The 20,000-nt window shown below is 46.9% G+C and overlaps 2 protein-coding genes across 2 annotated transcripts in view; both read left to right on the top strand.

The window, feature by feature from the left end:
* tnpo2b (transportin 2b) overlaps window positions 1–11,781 on the top strand; it is a gene marked incomplete at its 5' end in the record, with an annotated part of 42,960 nt that extends 31,179 nt beyond the window's left edge. Inside the window, 9 exons of the mRNA XM_080523668.1 lie at window positions 664–822; window positions 1,182–1,269; window positions 1,649–1,753; window positions 2,757–2,852; window positions 5,808–5,883; window positions 6,329–6,428; window positions 6,560–6,634; window positions 7,130–7,281; window positions 11,646–11,781. Coding sequence (XP_080379794.1) covers window positions 664–822; window positions 1,182–1,269; window positions 1,649–1,753; window positions 2,757–2,852; window positions 5,808–5,883; window positions 6,329–6,428; window positions 6,560–6,634; window positions 7,130–7,237 — 807 coding nt within the window. The 3' untranslated portion in view covers window positions 7,238–7,281; window positions 11,646–11,781. The remainder of the gene's footprint in view (window positions 1–663; window positions 823–1,181; window positions 1,270–1,648; window positions 1,754–2,756; window positions 2,853–5,807; window positions 5,884–6,328; window positions 6,429–6,559; window positions 6,635–7,129; window positions 7,282–11,645) is intronic.
* The window catches only part of pkd1a (polycystic kidney disease 1a), a gene marked incomplete at both ends in the record, with an annotated part of 87,908 nt that continues 78,711 nt past the window's right edge, over window positions 10,804–20,000 (top strand). The window contains 1 exon segment of the mRNA XM_080522953.1: window positions 10,804–10,808. Coding sequence (XP_080379079.1) covers window positions 10,804–10,808 — 5 coding nt within the window.

The following is a 20,000-nucleotide window of genomic DNA, read 5'->3' on the forward strand; positions in this document are numbered from 1 at the left end:
GGAGGGCTGAGAAGGTAGCGAAGGAGCAATCAGGGTCGGATGTACTGTTTGCAGGTGGTATTTCATCGGGGTCGTCGTCGTGTTGTATTTATACGTCACTGCTCAGTGTTTGCAATGAGCGGCGTAACTTGTTGCATCATGCCGTACTGCGTTGCGAAATTCAATGCGAAGGCAAATGCAAAGTTCATTTCTCACACATAACGTGGACAAACTAATTTCCACTCAATTTATTAAGGATTATCGAGCAAAATATTTTGTGATCGACCAAGATCCTTATCAATCAATTATCAATCGTCGATCATTGATGCCCACCCCTAATATACACACACATACATACACCACACACACATATACACATATATATATATGTTACGGTGCATGTGGGAAAACTAGGGTTAGGGTTAGGTGCTAGGATGCTACGGTTAGGGTTAGGATTAGGGTTAGGGTTAGGATTACACATGCCAGCATGTACCAAGTCGACGTAGCACCTAACCCTAACCCTAGTTTTCCCACATGGACCGTATTCCCACATGTACCGTAACATATACACTACACACACATATACACACACGACTCTGGCCCAGGCCATGGTGAGACACACACACACACACACACACACACACACACACACACATACATATAACCCCTCTCCCCCCCCTCTAGATGTACAGCCAGCAGCCAGAGCAGTACGAGGCTCCAGACAAGGACTTCATGATCGTGGCTCTGGACCTGCTGAGTGGCCTGGCGGAGGGGCTGGGGGGGCATGTAGACCAGCTGGTGGCCCGAAGCAACATCATGACCCTGCTGTTCCAGTGTATGCAGGTGAGGGGGGGGGGGGGTGGGTGTGTGTCTGTCTGTCTGTCTGTCTGTGAGGCTCCGTGTGTGACCCTGCTGTTCCAGTGTATGCAGGTGAGGGGGGGGGGGGTCAGGAAGTCTGTCTGTCTGTGAGGCTGTCTGTCTGTCTGTGAGGCTGTCTGTCTGTCTCTCTCTCTCTCTCTCTCTCTCTCAGGCAGTGTGTGTGGTGCTGAACAGCGCATGGGGGATTAATGTGGAGGGCCCGGAAGTAGTGTGTAACTGGTGATCCATGTGTAACTGTGTGTGGTATTGAGTGGTAACTGTAGTATAGAGTGTATAAGAATGTTCCATTGTGTGTGTGTGTGTTAACGTCTCCATGTCTCTAGGACACCATGCCGGAGGTGAGGCAGAGCTCCTTCGCCCTGCTGGGAGACCTGACCAAGGCCTGCTTCCCCCACGTCAAACCCTGCATCGGTACCTACACACACACACACACACACACACACACACACACACACACACCTACACACACACACCTACACACACACACACACACACACCTACACACACACACACACTGCCTAACACACAGACACACACACACACACACACACACATGCACACACAGAGACACAGAGACACACACACACACACTGCCTAACACACATACACACCTCTATTTTCATTCTCTTTCACCTCTTTTCTCTCTTTCTCTCTCTCTGTCTCTCGCTCTCTTATTTAGACTTAGAATCTATGCATAAGAAGGAATACAAGTTTGCCAAACCAAACCCTGTTCTGACCCTCTGTGTGTGTGTGTGTGTGTGTGTGTGTGTGTGTGTCCTTGTGTGTGTAGCGGAGTTCATGCCGATCCTAGGGACCAACCTGAACCCAGAGTTCATCTCCGTGTGCAACAACGCAACCTGGGCCATCGGGGAGATCTGTATGCAGATGGGTGAGGGTGTGTGACAGAGGGAGGGGGGAGGGTGTGTGACAGGGGAAGGGGGGAGGGTGTGTGACAGGGGAAGGGGGGAGGGTGTGTGACAGGGGAAGGGGGGAGGGTGTGTGACAGGGGGAGGGGGGAGGGTGTGTGACAGGGGGAGGGGGGAGGGTGTGTGACAGGGGGAGGGTGTGTGACAGGGGGAGGGTGTGTGACAGGGGGAGGGTGTGTGACAGGGGAAGGGGGGAGGGTGTGTGACAGGGGGAGGGGGGAGGGTGTGTGACAGGGGAAGGGGGGAGGGTGTGTGACAGGGGGAAGGGGGGAGGGTGTGTGACAGGGGGAGGGGGGAGGGTGTGTGACAGGGGAAGGGTGTGTGACAGGGGGAGGGTGTGTGACAGGGGAAGGGGGGAGGGTGTGTGACAGGGGGAAGGGGGGAGGGTGTGTGACAGGGGGAGGGTGTGTGACAGGGGGAGGGGGGAGGGTGTGTGACGGGGGAGGGGGGAGGGTGTGTGACAGGGGAAGGGGGGAGGGTGTGTGACAGGGGGAGGGGGGAGGGTGTGTGACAGGGGGAGGGTGTGTGACAGGGGGAGGGGGGAGGGTGTGTGACGGGGGAGGGTGTGTGACAGGGGGAGGGGGGAGGGTGTGTGACAGAGGGAGGGGGGAGGGTGTGTGACGGGGGGAGGGGGGAGGGTGTGTGACAGGGGGAGGGTGTGTGACAGGGGGAGGGGGGAGGGTGTGTGACAGAGGGAGGGGGGAGGGTGTGTGACAGGGGGAGGGTGGGTGATGACGACCATATATGGTCTTACTTTCCTGCTTGGTGGTGTTAGAAGAGCAAACTGGTGAAAGTGTCAGCTGTTGGTGTTTATAATACATATGCTGTTCATAACGTTGTGTGTGTGTGTGTGTGTGTGTGTGTGTGTGTGTGTGTGTGTGTGTGTGTGTGTGTGTGTGTGTGTGTGTGTGTGTGTGTGTGTGTGTGTGTGTGTGTGTGTGTGTGTGTGTGTGTGTGTGTGTGTGTGTGTAGGAGTAGAGATGCAGCCCTACGTGGCTCTGGTCCTCAACCAGCTGGTGGAGATCATCAACAGACCCAACACACCCAAGACCCTGCTGGAGAACACAGGTACATTTTTAATTAATAATTTTGCCATTTAGCAGACGCTTTTAATCCAAAGCGACTTACAATTACGAATTACAGGGACATTCCCCCTGGAGTAACTGAGGGCTAAGTGCCTTGCTCAAGGGCACACTAGTAGTGGTGTGGTTTCAGGCGGGATTTGAACTCACAACCTTCCGATCCTAAGTCCAACTCACTATCCACTAGACCAGGGGTGGCCAACCCGCGGCTCGCGAGCCGCATGTGGCTCTTTGCCTGTCTGTGTGCGGCTCTTTAATCCATTCATTAAAAGTGCGTGGCTCACTCTCTGTGTCTCGATAGACATTGTTTTGGTATGGCAATCTATGGCACTCGCCCATACCTGGATTAAAAAATTAAAATAAATCCCCAGAAAATGTAATCTGAATCACGTTGTGTCATTTTGGTGATTTTATCCACTCTACACAATGGTAACTCAAAATCCTCCCGGCTCCATCTCACCCTACCAGCCAGGCGATGTAGTGGAGCGCAGGGTTGCCAGACGGGATTTGACCATTTCCAGCCCAACCAGTCTAAAAGCTGCCAAATTCACCCATCCAGTGTGACCAAAAGTAGCCCAATCTGGCAACACTGGTGGAGCGACATCGGTTCCTCAATAAACAAGCCACAAGTAACGTTAATGTTAAAATCTTGTCCATGATTCTCGTTCCTTCAGGTGGGTTAAACAAACTGTATAAACGCCATAATACTGTTGGTTCAAATGTAATATATTAATGAACAAGTTCATGTCATGTTCTGTCAAACATGTTCTAATGTTATTTTAGTGAAAAAACGGACCTAACGTCACCCGCGATTGTGAAGCTAACTCTAACAAGCTAGTTAGCGAACATTAAAGATTACAAGAGCTAGTTTCCGTATGTCAACAATGTCTCTATTCTCAATAATTTCAGTAATAATTGTACCAAATTGGGGCCAGTAAAACTAACTTGTGTGTAAGTTATATGTGTGTGCAAGCATGTTTTGATATTGTCAATCGTCTCACTTTTAGTAGGTGAGCTGTAACAAAAATATGCCAGGGAAAAAAAGGAAAATGGACAAAGACCTTTTTTGGTCAAAGGGCAGCAGAGACAAGTACAGGGACACAGGTGAGGTCTCACAATGCTAGTGTTTTAACTAGTGTTGTTCCGATACCATTTTTTGATCCCGATACCGATACCTGACCGTGCAGTACTTGCCGATACCGAGTACCGATCCGATACCACGGCGTTTGAAAAAACAAAACAAAAAAACATGTTTTTTGAGCCGCATACTAACCTCGATGTAAAATTATTGCTAACACTTAGTCTGGCACTGCTCAAAACCTTTGTAAAACTCGTAAAGTTTTTGTAAAACTTAAGTAAAAAAAAAAACTAAAAAAACATACGTTTTTGTAAAGTACTCGTCGATACCGATACCAGCATTTTGGTGCGTATCGGTGGCCATGCCGATACTAGTATAGGTATCGGAACAACACTAGTTTTAACAGTGCAGTTAATTTAGAGTTGAGAATAGCTAAATCTGTAATGTTTTGTTTCTAAGGAGATTGAACCAGTCTGCCTGCTAGGAAAGATGTAGATTACCACCTACATACTGTAGTTGTCTCCTTTATTCATTACCTTAATGTCATATGTCAATTGTATAGAAACAACTCACCAAAATTGACTATTGCACAACTGATTTGGCTAAAAAAATCCACCAAGGGGGGGAAACCCCCCCTCAACCCCCCCACTCTGTACCTTGCCATACCTTGGCCTTTGCTGAAATGACAACACTGGTCTCATAGCCTATTGGAAATGTATTGCGTGTGTGTGAGAGTGAGAGCTTTTGTGAGCCCGCATGTATGATGTGGCTCTTTCTGGTACCCCAACCATTTTTTGGGGCTCTTAGTCTCCGACTGGTTGGCCACCCCTGCACTAGACCACCCACACACACACACACACACACACACACACACACACACACACACACAAGACCCTGTGGAGAACACAGGTACACACACACAAGACCCTGCTGGAGAACACAGGTACACACACACACACACACACACACACACACACAAGACCCTGCTGGAGAACACAGGTACACACAGACACACACCCAAGACCCTGCTGGAGAACACAGGTACACACACACACACACACACACACACACACACACACACAGCCTGCTGGAGAATAGGGCAGGCCCTAGGACTTTTGTGGGCCTAAGCAAGATTTTTTATGTGCCCCCCCCCCCCCCCACACACACACACACACGTGTTGTCGGGGGTTGGAGGGGGTTGTCGATAGACAGGTGTTTAGTTGAGGGGGGGGGGGTGTGGACATACACACTCAATAAAGATTCACACAATAAAATAACATGTATATTTAAATTTTTATTTAGTTAAATAACAATAAAAGTCAACATGTTCAGCTATAAAAGCAACAAACTTGCGCATACCAAGGTCTATAACTAAAGGCAATGACAAATAAACACCAATAAAAACAAAAATATTTCGACAAATAAATGAACAATTAACAACCAATATAAAAGTGCACAATATTCCAAATAAATAAAGTGAAGACTACAAAATGGTTAACTATGTTAACTACAAACAACAGGTAGGCTACTGTAGAAACTAAATAACAATTAACAACTACAAAGTGTTAAAAATAATAAATAGTGAAGTCAACATATGTAAACTACAAAAGCAACAAACTTGCACAGAACAAGGTCTGAGTGTTTGGCGCCCCCTAGTGGTTGTGGCCGGAGAAGACACACACACACACACACACACACACACACAGCCCCTGCTGGAGAACACATGCACACACACACACACACACACACTCCCCCTGCTGGAGAACACACACACACACACACACACACACACACACACACATTCTGCTGGAGAACACACAGACCTCAAAGATACTCTTCCTGACTCCTCCCATTTTTCCACAGCCATTACGATTGGCCGGCTGGGCTACGTCTGTCCTCAGGAGGTGGCTCCCTTGCTGCAGCAGTTCATCAGACCCTGGTGAGTCTCACACACACACACACACACACACACACACACACAGTCTCTCAGACACTGGTAAGTCACCACACGCACACACACACACACACAGTCTCTCAGACACTGGTAGGTCACACACACACACACACACACACACAGTCTCTCAGACACTGGTAAGTCACACACACACACACACACACACACACGTCTCTCAGACACTGGTAAGTCACACACACACACACACACACACACACACACACACACACGTCTCTCAGACACTGGTAAGTCGCACACACACACACACCACTAAATGAAAGTCTTGTATTGATGCTATCAAACCTCCCAATGCGCATGGCAACAAAACCTGTTAGCCAACTATGAGTCAAGAGAATGGTGTGTGTGTGTGTGTGTGTGTGTGTGTGTGTGTCTGTCTGTGTCTGTGTGTGTGTGTGTGTGTGTGTGACAGGTGTACGTCCCTGCGGAACATTCGGGACAATGAAGAGAAAGACTCCGCCTTCCGGGGGATCTGCATGATGATTGGTGTAAACCCTGGAGGCGTGGTGCAGGTGAAACACACACACACACACACACACACACACACACACACACACATACTGTACATACTTCAGCACTATTAGTGGTGTGTTCTAAATGGCCTTTCTTGTGTGTGTGTGTGTGTGTGTGTGTGTGTCTTTAGGACTTCATCTTCTTCTGCGACGCTGTGGCTTCCTGGGTGAGCCCTAAGGACGACCTGAGGGACATGTTCTACAAGGTGTGTGTGTGCCTGTACCAATCTGTGGTCATCAGCTGTGTGTGTGTGTCAGCCCTCATGCCAAGTTTGCTTGAAGTGAGAGATGCTATAAAACCTAAACTATGATGCGTACGAAGGTGTTTCAGGTGCAGTCTTATCTATGTTGAGTTCAAAGGTATTTTTTTCTGATCAGATTAGTTTCACGATAGGATCCTTCTTAATCTGCGTCCATGAAACCAGTTTACCAATGTGAAATGGACTGCACTCATATAGCGCCTTATTCCAAAGAGTTTTACAACGGCCTCTCGTTCAATTCACACATTCACACACCAATGGCGGCCAGCTACCATGCAAGGCGCCGGCCCGCTCGTTGGGAGCAATTTGGGGGAATTTTTCGTTCAGTGTCTTGTCCAATGTCTTTTAAACAGCTACGATAAACAATGTACCAAAAGTGGGACAATAACGTTTTCTGAATCTGAGTCTCTCTTTCTCTCCTCCCCCCTCTCCCTCCCTCAGATCCTCCACGGCTTCAAGGACCAGGTGGGGGAGGAGAACTGGCAGCAGTTCTCTGAACAGTTCCCCCCCCTGCTGAAGGAGAGGCTGTCTGCCTGCTACGGTGTCTAGTGACCCCCCCCCTTCCTGAGGAGAAACCACAACCTTATTGTCAGGTATGGATGGAGAGGAGGGTGGGTATGTGGGCGGGGGGGGGGTGCATTGTGGGTCTAGATGGAGGGGAGAGAGGCAGATGGGGTGGGTTGAGGGCAGGGAAATGGTGAGGGAGAGGGGTGTTGTGGGTGTAGATGGAGGAGGGAGATGGGGTGGGTTGAGGACAGGGAGATGGTGTCTGCTTTTGGCTCGGTGAGGGAGAGGGTTATTATTATTTTTTATTTTTTTATTTTTATTTAACCTTTATTTAACCAGATAGGTCGGTTGAGAACCAATTCTCATTTGCAACGACGATCTGGCCACAACGAAGGGTTGTGGGTAGAGCCAGACTGTGTACATACATCTACTGATGCCTCTGGACACATCTTCAGTGATGTTCCTGGAATCATCGGGTGTTTCGGGTCTTTCAACATCATACACCCTCCTCCAGGTGACCCAGCCGGGGCTGATCAGACCCCAGCTTGTGTCCAGATGGCTAACTAGCTACCATGACTCCATGGCTCTCCTCTTTTGAGCCACAGCCATCTAGAGGCTCTCTCTGCCGCATTGGTGGTACTGCGGATGGCTCTCCTCTTTCTCTCTCCATCGATGCCCAAACTGCTGAAGGCTCTGGCCAAGGAACGGGCTGCAAATCCTCTGCAACCAACCTCTACTGGGAAACACCTCGCTCTCCACCCAGCCTGCTGGCAGTCACTGACCAGTCCTGTGTACTTGGAGAGCTTCCTCTCAAAGGCTTCTTCCAAGCGGTCTTCCCACGGGACTGTCAGTTCCAGCAGCACTGCTTGCCTGGTGGACTCAGAAAAGAGAACAATGTCTGGTCGCAGGGTGGTGACTGCAATGTGGCTGGGGAACTTCAGCTGATGTTCAAGGTCAACCAACAGCTGCCAGTCTCTTGCAGAGGTCAAGATGCCTGCAGATGTTTTCCTGGCAGGGGTTGGCTGCTCCCCAGCTCTGACAAAGGCGATGGTTTTCTTGGAGGGTCGGAACTGCTTTGCCCACACAAGTCCTGCACTGATGGCTTCAGCAATGGTCTTCAGGACTTGGTCATGCCTCCACCTGTACCGTCCATCTCCAAGGGCCCTTGTACAGCAGCTGAGGATGTGTTCCAGGGTTCCTCGCTTGGAACACAGTTGGCATGCTGGTGTCTCTGCTATGCCCCATGTGTGCAGATTTGACGGGCTTGGAAGCACATCATAGACTGCCTGGATGAGGAATTTGATGCGGTGAGGCTCGGCTTTCCAAAGCTCAGCCCAGGTCACCTTCCTCTCAATCGCATTCTCCCATCTCGTCCAAGCTCCCTGTTGCTTCATTCCCACTGCCTTGCCGGTTCTTGTCTCCTCCACTGCTGCTCTCACCTCCTCCTGAACAAGGCGGCGCTTTTCCTTCCCCCTGGTGTTCATTTGGGGAGTTGGAAAGGATCCAAGCCCAGCTCGACCTCGTGTGACCACTCCCACCAAGCTCCTGTGACGCAGCCTCGCCTCTGCCTCTTGAACAGCTTCCTCTGCCCTCCACTTCCTGCCAGTCCTCACTTGGATCCCTGCATTAGCCACCTTCGGATCACTTGAGTCCCTGTACTGAACCACTTCTCTGGCTCTTGTCACCTTGAATTCCTCCTCCAAGGATTTGAAGGGCAGTTGCAGTTTGTTGGTGTTCCCATAGAGTGCGGTGCTGCTCAAACTCCTTGGTAATCCAAGCCATCTCCGGAGGTGGTTGCTGACCCTCCTCTCTAAGGTCTCCACTGTTGAGATAGGGACCGCATAGACAAGGAGGGGCCACAGGATCCTGGGAAGAATGCCATGTTGGTAAACCCAGGCTTTAAACTTCCCGGGTAGGCCTGACTTGTCCACGGATTTCAGCCAGCCATCCAACTCAGTGCAGGTCGACTTGATGGATATTGTGTCCCTCAGAGAGAAGTCAAAAACCTTGCCCAAGCTCTTGACTGGCTTCTCTGTGATAGTTGGGATGGCTGTGCCTGTGATGGTAAACCGGAACTTGTCCTCCACTTTCCCTTTCCTCAGCACCATAGATCTTGATTTGGCGGGTTTGAAACGCATCCGGGCCCACCCCACTAGCTTTTCGAGTCCCTTCAGAATCCACCGGCAGCCTGGGACTGATTCTGTCGTGACTGTGAGGTCATCCATGAATGCCCTGATGGGTGGTTGCCGTTGTCCGGAATTCGTTCGGGGCCCTCTGCACTCTGGCTCAGCAGACTTGGTGAGCATGGTCATGGCTAGGGAGAACAGTGTCACAGAGATAGTGCACCCTGTGATGATACCGATCTCCACCTTGTGCCAACTGGATGTTATTGCTCCTGAAGAGACCCTCATCCTGAAATTGCTGTAGTAATCAGCGATGAGGTCTCTGCACCTGCTGGGGACATGATGCTTCGTCAAGGTGAACTGAACCAGCTTGTGTGGAATGGAGCCGAATGCATTTGCCAGGTCAAGCCACAACACTGACAGGTTGCCTTTGTTCTCTCGGGCCTCCCGAATGAGCTGTGTCACCACGCCGGTATGCTCCAGACAACCTGGCATTCCTGACACACCGCCCTTCTGGACGGATGTATCGATGTAGGTGTTCTTTGCCAGGTAGGTACACAGCCGTCTGGAAACAGTGCTGAAGAAAACCTTTGCCTCAACACACAGCAGGGAGATGATGCGGAACTGGTCTAGCTGAGTGGAGTTTTCCCCCTTCGGGATCCAAACCCCTTCAGCCACTCTCCATTGTTCAGGTATCCTCCCCCTTCTCCAGAAGACTCGCAGGATTTTCCACAGACGCAGCAGGAGTTTGGGACAGTTCTTGTACACTTTGTATGAAGTGCCACTCGGTCCTGGAGCAGAGCTTGCCCTTGCTTTGCGGACAACCTCCCTGACTTCCTTCAGCTGCAGCTCCGACATGTCGAATTGCTCTTCCGGTTCAGGGGGGTCTATGAGGATGTTGCACTCTCCCAACTCCTGCTCTCTTGCGGGATCGCTGTACGTCTGCTTCAGATGGTGGTCTATCTCTTCCTGCGAGGAGGCCAGTTTGCCACTGCGCTTCTGCCCGAGCAAATCCTTCATGAACTTGAAGGGGTTGGCTATGAATGCAGCACGTTTACGTGCCCTCTCACGCCGATGCCACTCAGCCCGGCGGAGAATCCTGATGTTTTTCCGTAGGATGCACATTAGCTGGGCCAGGCCAGTGCGTTCCTCCTCTCCTGCCACCTTGTACTGGGACTTCAGCGCTTTCATCTCCTGCCTGATGTTATGGATCTTTGCAGCTCTTTGGTTCTTTACGTAAGATGTTCCGGAGCTTTTCTTCTCCTCCACGCCGAACCGTTCAGCTGCAATGCTGACAATGATTGTTGTCATCGCCTGTAGCTTCCTGTCAGCCTCGCCCTTCACCGTTACCTCCAGAATTTGGTCGACATCGTCATCGAACTGCTTCCACAGTGAAGTCATGCTAGCTGCTGGCCATTTGATCCGCCTCCGGTCGGACTTGATGCTCGAGGGGTTAGACTGCAACACTTGGAGGTTCTGGGCACTATGGGGTGACTCCGGGCCTGGCACCTCCTGCGTCTCACCAGGTTGAACACCTGTGCGTTGTGTTGCTTCTACTCCTAACGGGCATTTCATCCAAATATATCGGAGCATCGATATTATCCGCCGATATTTACAGAAATCTCTATATCGGCACGTATGTATCATATGTGTGATATACGACATGTACATATCCCATGATGCTCCCATACAACACCAAATATGGGCGTCAGCCAGACTCGCTTTCCAAAATGAGAGAAAATCTGTGTAATTGTTTTTAGTTTTTTTGTGAGGAAAATATGTACATTCATTGATTTTTATGAATTAATAAACCTGTTTTATTCACGTTTGCTGGCCTATTGAAGTGGCTGAATGTAGTAAAGTAACATCAACAAGAGTTGTTCGGCATAAGGAGTCACCCAGTAATAATAATATAATAATAATATATGTCATTTATCTGACGTTTTTATCCAAAGCCACTTACGTTGCGGTGAGTGCATACATACATTTGTCAGTATATATGGTCCCAGCGGGAATCGAACCCACAACCTAAGTGTTGTTGGCGCCATGCTCTACCAACTGAGCCACAGGGGACCAGGAATGTACCACTTTGATAAAGATGGTCTTGGGGAGGGGCGGGGCTTGGGGGGGGGGGGGAGAATGGGAGGGGGCTGGGGTACATCCTTACTGGAAATGACCGTGAGCTGCAGGGACAGGGGTCAAAGGGCACAGGGGGGTATGTACCTCCAACCAAACTCTGACATTGTCCCCCTTCTAAGTTTTCAATTGTTTCTCCTCCCCCTCTCTTCCCTCCCCTCCCCACCCCTCTCTCCCCTCCATCCCTCCAGGTGAGCCAGAAGGAGGAGGGTGAATGGGAGAACTCAGCCATCTGTGTGTTGCACTGCCCTGATCTGGGGGAGGGGGGGGGAGGAGATGGACGAGAACGGGGCGGTGCCTCCCCCCGTGACGGACGGCCCCCACGCCCTATGTGTTTGTCCATAGAGGGGGGGGAGGGCGGGAGGGAAGGGAGGGTACCGGGGGGACACACCTCTAGATTAACGACCTTAAGGGACCCAACACAGTAAAACTAACAGCTTAGGGAAAGATAGAGAGGGACAGATAGATAAGAGAGAGAGAGGGAAAGACAAGAGAAAGTGAAAGATAGATAGATAGAGGGAGGGAGGGAGGGATAGACAGACAGACAGACGGGTCAGCTAGGCTGTGTTGGGAGGGAAGTGAGACAGACTGTTAAGAGATTTTAACTGTTAGGAAGACTGTAGGAGAGATAGGCAAACGAACGGAAAAGGCCACACACACACACACACACACACACACACACACACTCACATTCACACTGTTAGACTGACACATAGTTGCTGTAGATTGAAACACACACACACACACACACACACTTGCAGTACCTATGGCTGACTGTGGGTGGCACTGTTGGAGTTAGACTAATCAGACCTACTGTAAGTTAGGGACAGACAGACAGAGAGACAGACAGGCGTCTAAACTCTGTTCATTTCTGGGTGATAATCTTTAATTTTAGGGGAAAAGGAATTCAACATGAGTCTGTTCAACCTTTATTACTGAATCATAGATCACCGCCAGCCCCCTGTAATCATGGTTTTGTCTGTCTCTGTTTTATCAGCATAATGCTTTCTTTTCATAACTGGCTTCTTATTTAAATATCAGTCAATATTTCTTCTAGAGATATATTATATATAAGAAAAGAAACATACTTTCTTTCTCGGTTCGTTCACCGACATTTCCCTTCTGGAAACAGGAAATAGGGCTTTAAAGTTTAAAGTTTCTACACATTTGTTTTGTTTGTTGTCATTCTAAAGGTTTAGGTAATGATTTATACAGCATACAAGTCAGTCAGATCACGGCTTGGGTCGTACGTTTGCGTGCGTGTGTGTACGAGAGACGACCCGTGTGATGTTGGTGTGTTCGAGCTCCCTGTGACGTGTTGAGTTTGACTATGTATGAAATCTCCTATGTTTTAATAAGGTACTGTATTAACACTCGACATCCCTTCCTAATGTCCTCCAAACTTGTAAGCTGTGACCGTATGTGTCTGTGTATGTGTGTGTCCGTGTGTGTGTGTGTCTGTGTGTGTCCGTGTGTCTGTGTGTGTCTGTGTGTGTCTGTGTGTGTGTGTGTGTCTTTGTGTCTTTGTGTGTCTGTCTGTGTGTGTGTGTGTGTGTGTGTCTGTGTGTGTGTGTGTGTGTGTGTGCGCGCGCCTGCCTGTGTTTGTGCTGATCCATTGATGCCATATTGATATCTTGACCAGTGATTGAAGCCGTCATTGTGGTCAATATAACATTTTATAAAATGTTCCATCTTGTTTTCTTTTTGTTTTGTTTTGTTTGCTGCTACTGATTTAATTTTTGTTTCAATGACGAACTTAAATTCGCACAATTAACACGAACTACATCTTAAAAGATGCAATTTACAGTGGACTGTTTTTTTCTTTTGTTTGCACTTTTTTTTGTTTATTTCTTTTTGTCTAAGGAACTTCTAAACTTCCTTAAGTAATGCCTGGATTGGTAATGTCAATGTTGTACTGTGTTTCAGTGTCAAATAATAAGTGTCTTTGACTGACAACAAACATCAGAATACTAAATGGCAAATAAAAACTTTGTGAAACTGCGACTAATCCGCAATTTTACAATGACTAACTTGGCTATGATGCTGAGGTTGCTGTGTGTGTGTGTGTGTGTGTGTGTGTGTGTGTGTGTGTGTGTGTGTGTGTGTGTGTGTGCGTGTGTGTGTGTGCGCGCGCGTGTGTGTGTGTGTGGGTGTGGGTCTTATTCTAAGGAAAAGGGGGTTGTAGCTGGTACTAGCCTAATTTGTATGCATGCTACATTTAGTTTTTGTTTATTTGTGTGTGTGTGTGTGTGTTGATTCCCCTCTACACTGGCACACACACAACTTAAAATGTGTATCACATAACCAGGGGGTATCCCATCAACGTCGCTGACGGACAGTCAGGCTTATTTTGATAAATCCTGTGAGATTTATAATGGATTTTCCTTTAGCGACGTTGATGGAATACCACCCTGAGACCTGAGAAATTCTTGCCTTGTTTTTTCTCTTGTAGTTCCATCCCCCAGCACCAAGAAGGCGACATAGTCCCCTCTCAATGTGTTGATACACACGTTGCAGACCCATCCATTACTTTAACCAGAATGCATATAAACTCTCTTTTTCTCTTTTTATTAAATACCCGACACATAATATTAAATTAATAATATTATAAATGATATAACACATGGACAGTGGAAGGACTGGGTCACAGTGGAGATCAGCTCCCATACCCAAACCACCCGCCACTGAGTGGGTGGCGCTAAAAAAACAACGAGACAAAACTCAAAACAAATATATAAAATACATCAACAAATACAAGTTAGTCACTTTCAGTTCTCCGCTCTCTTACATGTGTTATTACACTTAAAATGTGTGCTTTTTTGCGTAGCCTACCTCACATTCTTTTTTAGATTGACACTTCCTAGGGTTACTGCAAGGTTAGAGGGGAGAGATGCAAGCAGGAAAGCAAAAATAGTCCCATTTTGTGTAGAAATCCTCCTCTTTATGTTTAAGTGTGCCGCTCGGTTTTTACAGCGGCAGCAATTAAAGGTCTTGCCGCGCGAGATGTACAGTTGGCGGTTGATCGTCGATCCAATTTATAAGTAGACTACACATTTTAAAAGTACACATTTAAAAGTACACATTTACAGAGTAAATGGGAGCCTGTTCTAACGGTCCATCCTTCTGGGACTCCTGAAACATTCCTTCCAGCTATAATTTGTTTACGTTTTTCCTCCGAAAAAAAACCATTTAATTAGTGGGCAGGTCCAGAGCAAGTAACCATGGTTACCACCACCTATTTTCCCTTCTTGCGCTTAGCAAGAAAACCTTGAATTAATTTGATGGCGTATATAACTGGAGGCCCATGGACCGGGCTGCACGGTGTCATGTTGCATCTCTTTCCCTTGTTACGAGTCCATAGCCGGCTTGCCTCCAGCAGCATATAGCCTTTTAATCAGGTTTGTGTCACTGGACCTCGTCCCAGCTCCGTGTCCCATCCCCTAATCAAAGCACTCGAGTTACTTTCTGCATTTGAGTAAATAACAGCATACAGTGATGGTGTAAAGTGCTGATGAAAGGTCCGTCAGGTTGTAGCAATTTTCAACAGAGGTTCATGTTCGATTTAGTGAGGGAAACATTTTTTTTTTTTACTTACTTGCAGATACCTGAAAAACGGACACGGCTATCATATTTGTGTTGCATTTGCTGGAATGATGATGATGATGATGATGATAGTGTGTCACCATCAAGGAAATCTGATGGTCGAATCCTTTTCCTTCCGTTCTCCCCAGATGCTCCAAATATCTCCTCAGATTATAAAAGTACTGCTAGTAACTGGGTAGCCTATATATATATATTTTTTTTTAACTTCTGTGTTGGCTGAAGTTCTGGCACCAGTCCCGCAACTAATGAATGAATAAGTAGGAGATTGTAAACCGAGAGTCATTTCCGATCTGTTCAGCACGTATTGGACCCTGGCCCAGTTCTACAATAACACGTTTGATAATGTCACGCCTCCTATGGTCGCTGCTGTTTGTTTATTTTGGTCTCCTTCTGTGCCACATAAAATCGAAGAGATATTTATTAACTTCATTAATGGGCTCTTTGGGTAGATATATTGGGAGCATCTATGGAGTATATAGGAGTCTTGGAGAAATGTTAATCTTAATCAGATCGACTGTTCCAAACCATGAGATGCTAATGAATGAATCCATCTGTCTAAATCGTTCTTAATCGTTCTTACTAGTGTAAAGTTGCTATTATAAAGGGGGTTTGGAGCTTACCCTGAGATAACAGAAACTGTTTATTGTCCACTTAAAAGGAAAACAAACAAAAAAAGTCCATCCAATCATTAATTCACCCAAATTCCCTAGTGCCAGAGCTTCTGATTTAATAACATGTATTTTGGATCCACCTTTTAATTAAATCTAAAAGAATGTGGATAGAGGTTTCTGAAATGAATTAGAAATAAATGGTAGCATATCATCGGCATATAACAATATTATGTGGGTTTGTTTTCCAATCATAACTTAAAAGGCCTTTTTGTTTGTATGAATTACATGTTGATAATCAATCAGTCAAGAATTCCTCAGGTCTTTTATTATAGAGCAGTACCTATATAAAGGTTGTTGGCAGATTTAGAGATTTGGGACACATTAGCTTAGACGTAGGCCTGTAAGTTAGCATTAGCACAGATGTAAGACTGTAAATTAGCATTAGCACAGACAAAGGCCTGTATGTTAGCATTAGCATTACCACAGATGTAAGCCTGTAAGTTAGCATTAGCACAGACATAGGCCTGTCAGTTAGCATTAGCACAGATGTAAGCCTGTAAGTTAGCATTAGCATTAGCACAGATGTAGGCCTGTTAGTTAACATTAGCACAGACATAGGCCTCTAAGTTAGCATTAGCATTAGCACAGACATAGGCCTCTAAGTTAGCATTAGCATTAGCACAGACGTAGGCCTGTAAGTTAGCATTAGCACAGACATAGGCCTGTAAGTTAGCGTTAGCATTAGCACAGATGTAAGCCTGTAAGTTAGCATTACCACAGACATAGTCCTGTAAGTTAGCATTAGCACAGACATAGGCCTGTAAGTTAGCATTAGCATTAGCACAGACGTAGGCCTGTAAGTTAGCATTAGCATTAGCACAGATGTAGGCCTGTTAGTTAACATTAGCACAGACATAGGCCTCTAAGTTAGCATTAGCATTAGCACAGACATAGGCCTCTAAGTTAGCATTAGCATTAGCACAGACGTAGGCCTGTAAGTTAGCATTAGCACAGACATAGGCCTGTAAGTTAGCGTTAGCATTAGCACAGATGTAAGCCTGTAAGTTAGCATTACCCCAGACATAGGCCTGTAAGTTAGCATTAGCACAGACATAGGCCTGTAAGTTAGCATTAGCACAGACATAGGCCTGTAAGTTAGCATTAGCATTAGCACAGACATAGGCCTGTAAGTTAGCATTAGCATTAGCACAGATGTAGGCCTGTTAGTTAACATTAGCACAGACGTAGGCCTGTAAGTTAGCATTAGCATTAGCACAGACATAGGCCTGTAAGTTACTGATCAGCCGACCAAGACTGTGATCATAGAAGCGATAAATAATCAGTGCATGAACTACCAGGACAATCTACCCCCTCGCTTTTGTTTTGAATCTATTTGTATGTTTCTTTGGTCATGATATCTCACCAGAGAGGTTTATCCATGTCTATTGTCCTTTTTGGATGCTGTTGAATAATGTTTTCCTTGCTGAAATGTCACACATGTATTATTTTTTCCTTATGGTTTTACGTTCACATTACATTTATGTCATTTATCAGCCACTTGTATTCAAAGCGACTTACAATAACCGTTTTCATTTGTTTCAGTTTTAAATTATATGCATTCATCTTTTTTATTTTTTTATTTATGTAAAGGTTGTTTGGAGCTCAAGTGTTTTGTAGCAGATCGTTTGAGTCTGTTACGCCGTTTGTGATAACTTGGTTAAATAATTATGTTGTTTCTGGATTGTTGATTAAATAAAGTGAAGTGTCTTTGTAGTAAAGCAGGGCTTTAACTCTTTAAGAATCGTTGGGATAGGCTTAAGGGGCTCGGGAGGGAGGAGGGGGAGGGAGGGAGGGGGGTGGTCTGGCATGAGGGGACATTTTGAAAAGCATGATCTTACTTGTTGCATTTCTCCAGAGCCAATTTGTTGTCCTCCACTATTCCAATGGACTGCTCTGTCAATCAAATTCTCTTTTCCTTTCCTTTTTATTTTATTTTAATTTTTTTAAATCTTTGTGGAAAATAAAAAAAGTTTTCTTCCAGCTTGTTCAACGTGTCCTGGTGTTATGTCGTGATGGACTGTGCCAACAGGAACCAAAGCGTAGCATAGCTGGATCTGAACCGTGGCAGGGCTGGCTGGTTCACGTCTCAGGATTGAAATGTGTGAGAAAGACGAGAAGAAAAAAGCAAATGTATGTTGTCAGAGGCATGAAAGATGTTAATGTGGCGCTGATGTCACATCCTGTTTGGGAACACACTGACAGGTGTTTCCTGTCTGTTGAAGGCACATCCCGCCTGCTCTCTCTCTCTCTCCCTCTCTCCCGCTCTCCCTCTCTCTCTCCCTCTCCCTCTCTCTCTCTCTCTCTCTCTCTCCCTCTCCCTCTCTCCCGCTCTCCTCTCTCTCTCTCTCTCTCTCTCTCTCTCTCTCTCTCTCTCTCCCTCTCTCTCCCTCTAGTTTTATTAGTCATAAAATATGTTAAAATGACACACTGGAAAGCTTGATGATAGTGAAGGTTTATTTGACACACGCACAGAGGCTACAGAGAGAAGCTCACAGTACAGGAGTCTATATTGCACGTCAACATTGTTGTCAATGGCGCCTGGTACTAGCATAGATCTTTACTTATGACGACTACTTTATTGTCATCGCAGAGTACAAGTACAAGTACGAAAAGCACTTTAGCGTCCAACCTAAAGTGCAAATAGGGATATAAGAACATGACATAAATAAAACAAGAATGATAGTGATAGGAAACTGCAATATACAGTATGTGCAGAGATAGCGTTGTTAACATCAGTTTAGTTTAGAGGTGTATACAGTTATGAGCTATGTACAGTTTAGGTAGCTTGAACAGTGTGGTAGTTTATGTACAGTATCTAATGTGTAGAGGTATAAAAGAAGCTATGTCAAGAGACGTGCAATGTGCAATATACAGTATGTGCAAAGGTAGTATTGTAAACATCAGTAGTGCAAAGGTTATAGAATGATCACATTAACCAGGGATGTGCAGCCATTATAGTATTGTCATTGTCATTGCCATAGTATCCCAGGGTGGAGGGGGGGGGTACTGAGAGTCATAGTCAAGTGTGTGTGAGGAGTGCAGGCGGGGGCAATAGTTCACTGGGTGTGTGTGTGGGGGGGGGGGATTGTTTATCAGAGTGACAGCTGCTGGTACGGCCTGAGGATCCTGTACTTCCTGAGTCTGGTAGATGGTAGGGGGTCAAACAGACTGCGGTCGGGGTGGGAGGTGTCGTTGATGATGTTTGCCGCTCTCCGTCGACACCAGATTGCCTGGAGGGACTCGATGGAAGGGAGTTTGGTGCCAACGATACGCTGGGCGGTTTTCACCACCCGTTGCAGGGCCTTCCGGTCGGACACAGTGCGTCATTGAATGATTCACTTACTTTACACAAAGTACTTGCTGTAAGTCGCTTTTTGATAAGAGCCTCTGCTAAATGTTAAAATGTGTGAAATGTAAACATTGTACATATATGTGACACGTTCTAGTCTTTTGGTCCGCATGTCGGTAACCAATCAAAATGTTCTGACTTTTCTTTTGAAACGCGGAACTACGGTTCAACGTTGTTGAGAATCACAACACAAACTCGCTAGTCGAGTCAGAATACTGCAACAACGCAATGGATTGGGTGAGTAATCCCCCCCACTGCTTCCTAGTTAACTATAACACTACTTTACACTGTTAGCAGGCTCACAAAACAAGATGTGTTAGTTGACTAGCGATATGTGTCATTGATTTTCAACAACAGGGAAATGTATTCACATTCAAGAAAAAGTCAGATCATTCCATCAGATCCCGATATGAGGACCAAAGCGTTAGAACGTGTCACATGTTGTATACAGTAATAATACACCATCGGCTCCAAACAGGATGGTTTGTGAGGGACAGTAGTACGACGTACAGTAAGTCTGTCAGACAGTCGGCCCCTCGGGCAATGGAACTTAACCACTGTGAACATGAGAGAGAAACACACTGTTCACATGTGGGCTAAGTCCCATCGTTCCAGAGGACAGGGATGTCGCTGTCCTCACCTCTCACTTCTCTGTCACCGGGAAAGAGCGTGTGTGAACAGTGGGGGTGGGGGTGGTGTTGGGGGGGGGGGGGGGGGGGGGGGAGGTATGCATAAATCCACAGTTGAGGGAAGGCGGCAGAGAATTTGGACACATCATACCCCCCCCCCCCCCCCCCCCCCTTACTTAAACAGCTGGGGTGACAGGAGGATGAGGAATCGACAACTGCCCCAACCCCCCTGCCCCCTTCAAACTAGGTTGCCAGGTCAGGGTAGATTGTTGAAACGGGTTGCCAGTTTATTAT

The sequence above is a fragment of the Nansenia antarctica genome (assembly GCF_963989245.1).
Source record: "Nansenia antarctica genome assembly, chromosome: 2".
In the NCBI taxonomy this organism is placed as follows: Eukaryota; Metazoa; Chordata; class Actinopteri; order Argentiniformes; family Microstomatidae; genus Nansenia; species Nansenia antarctica.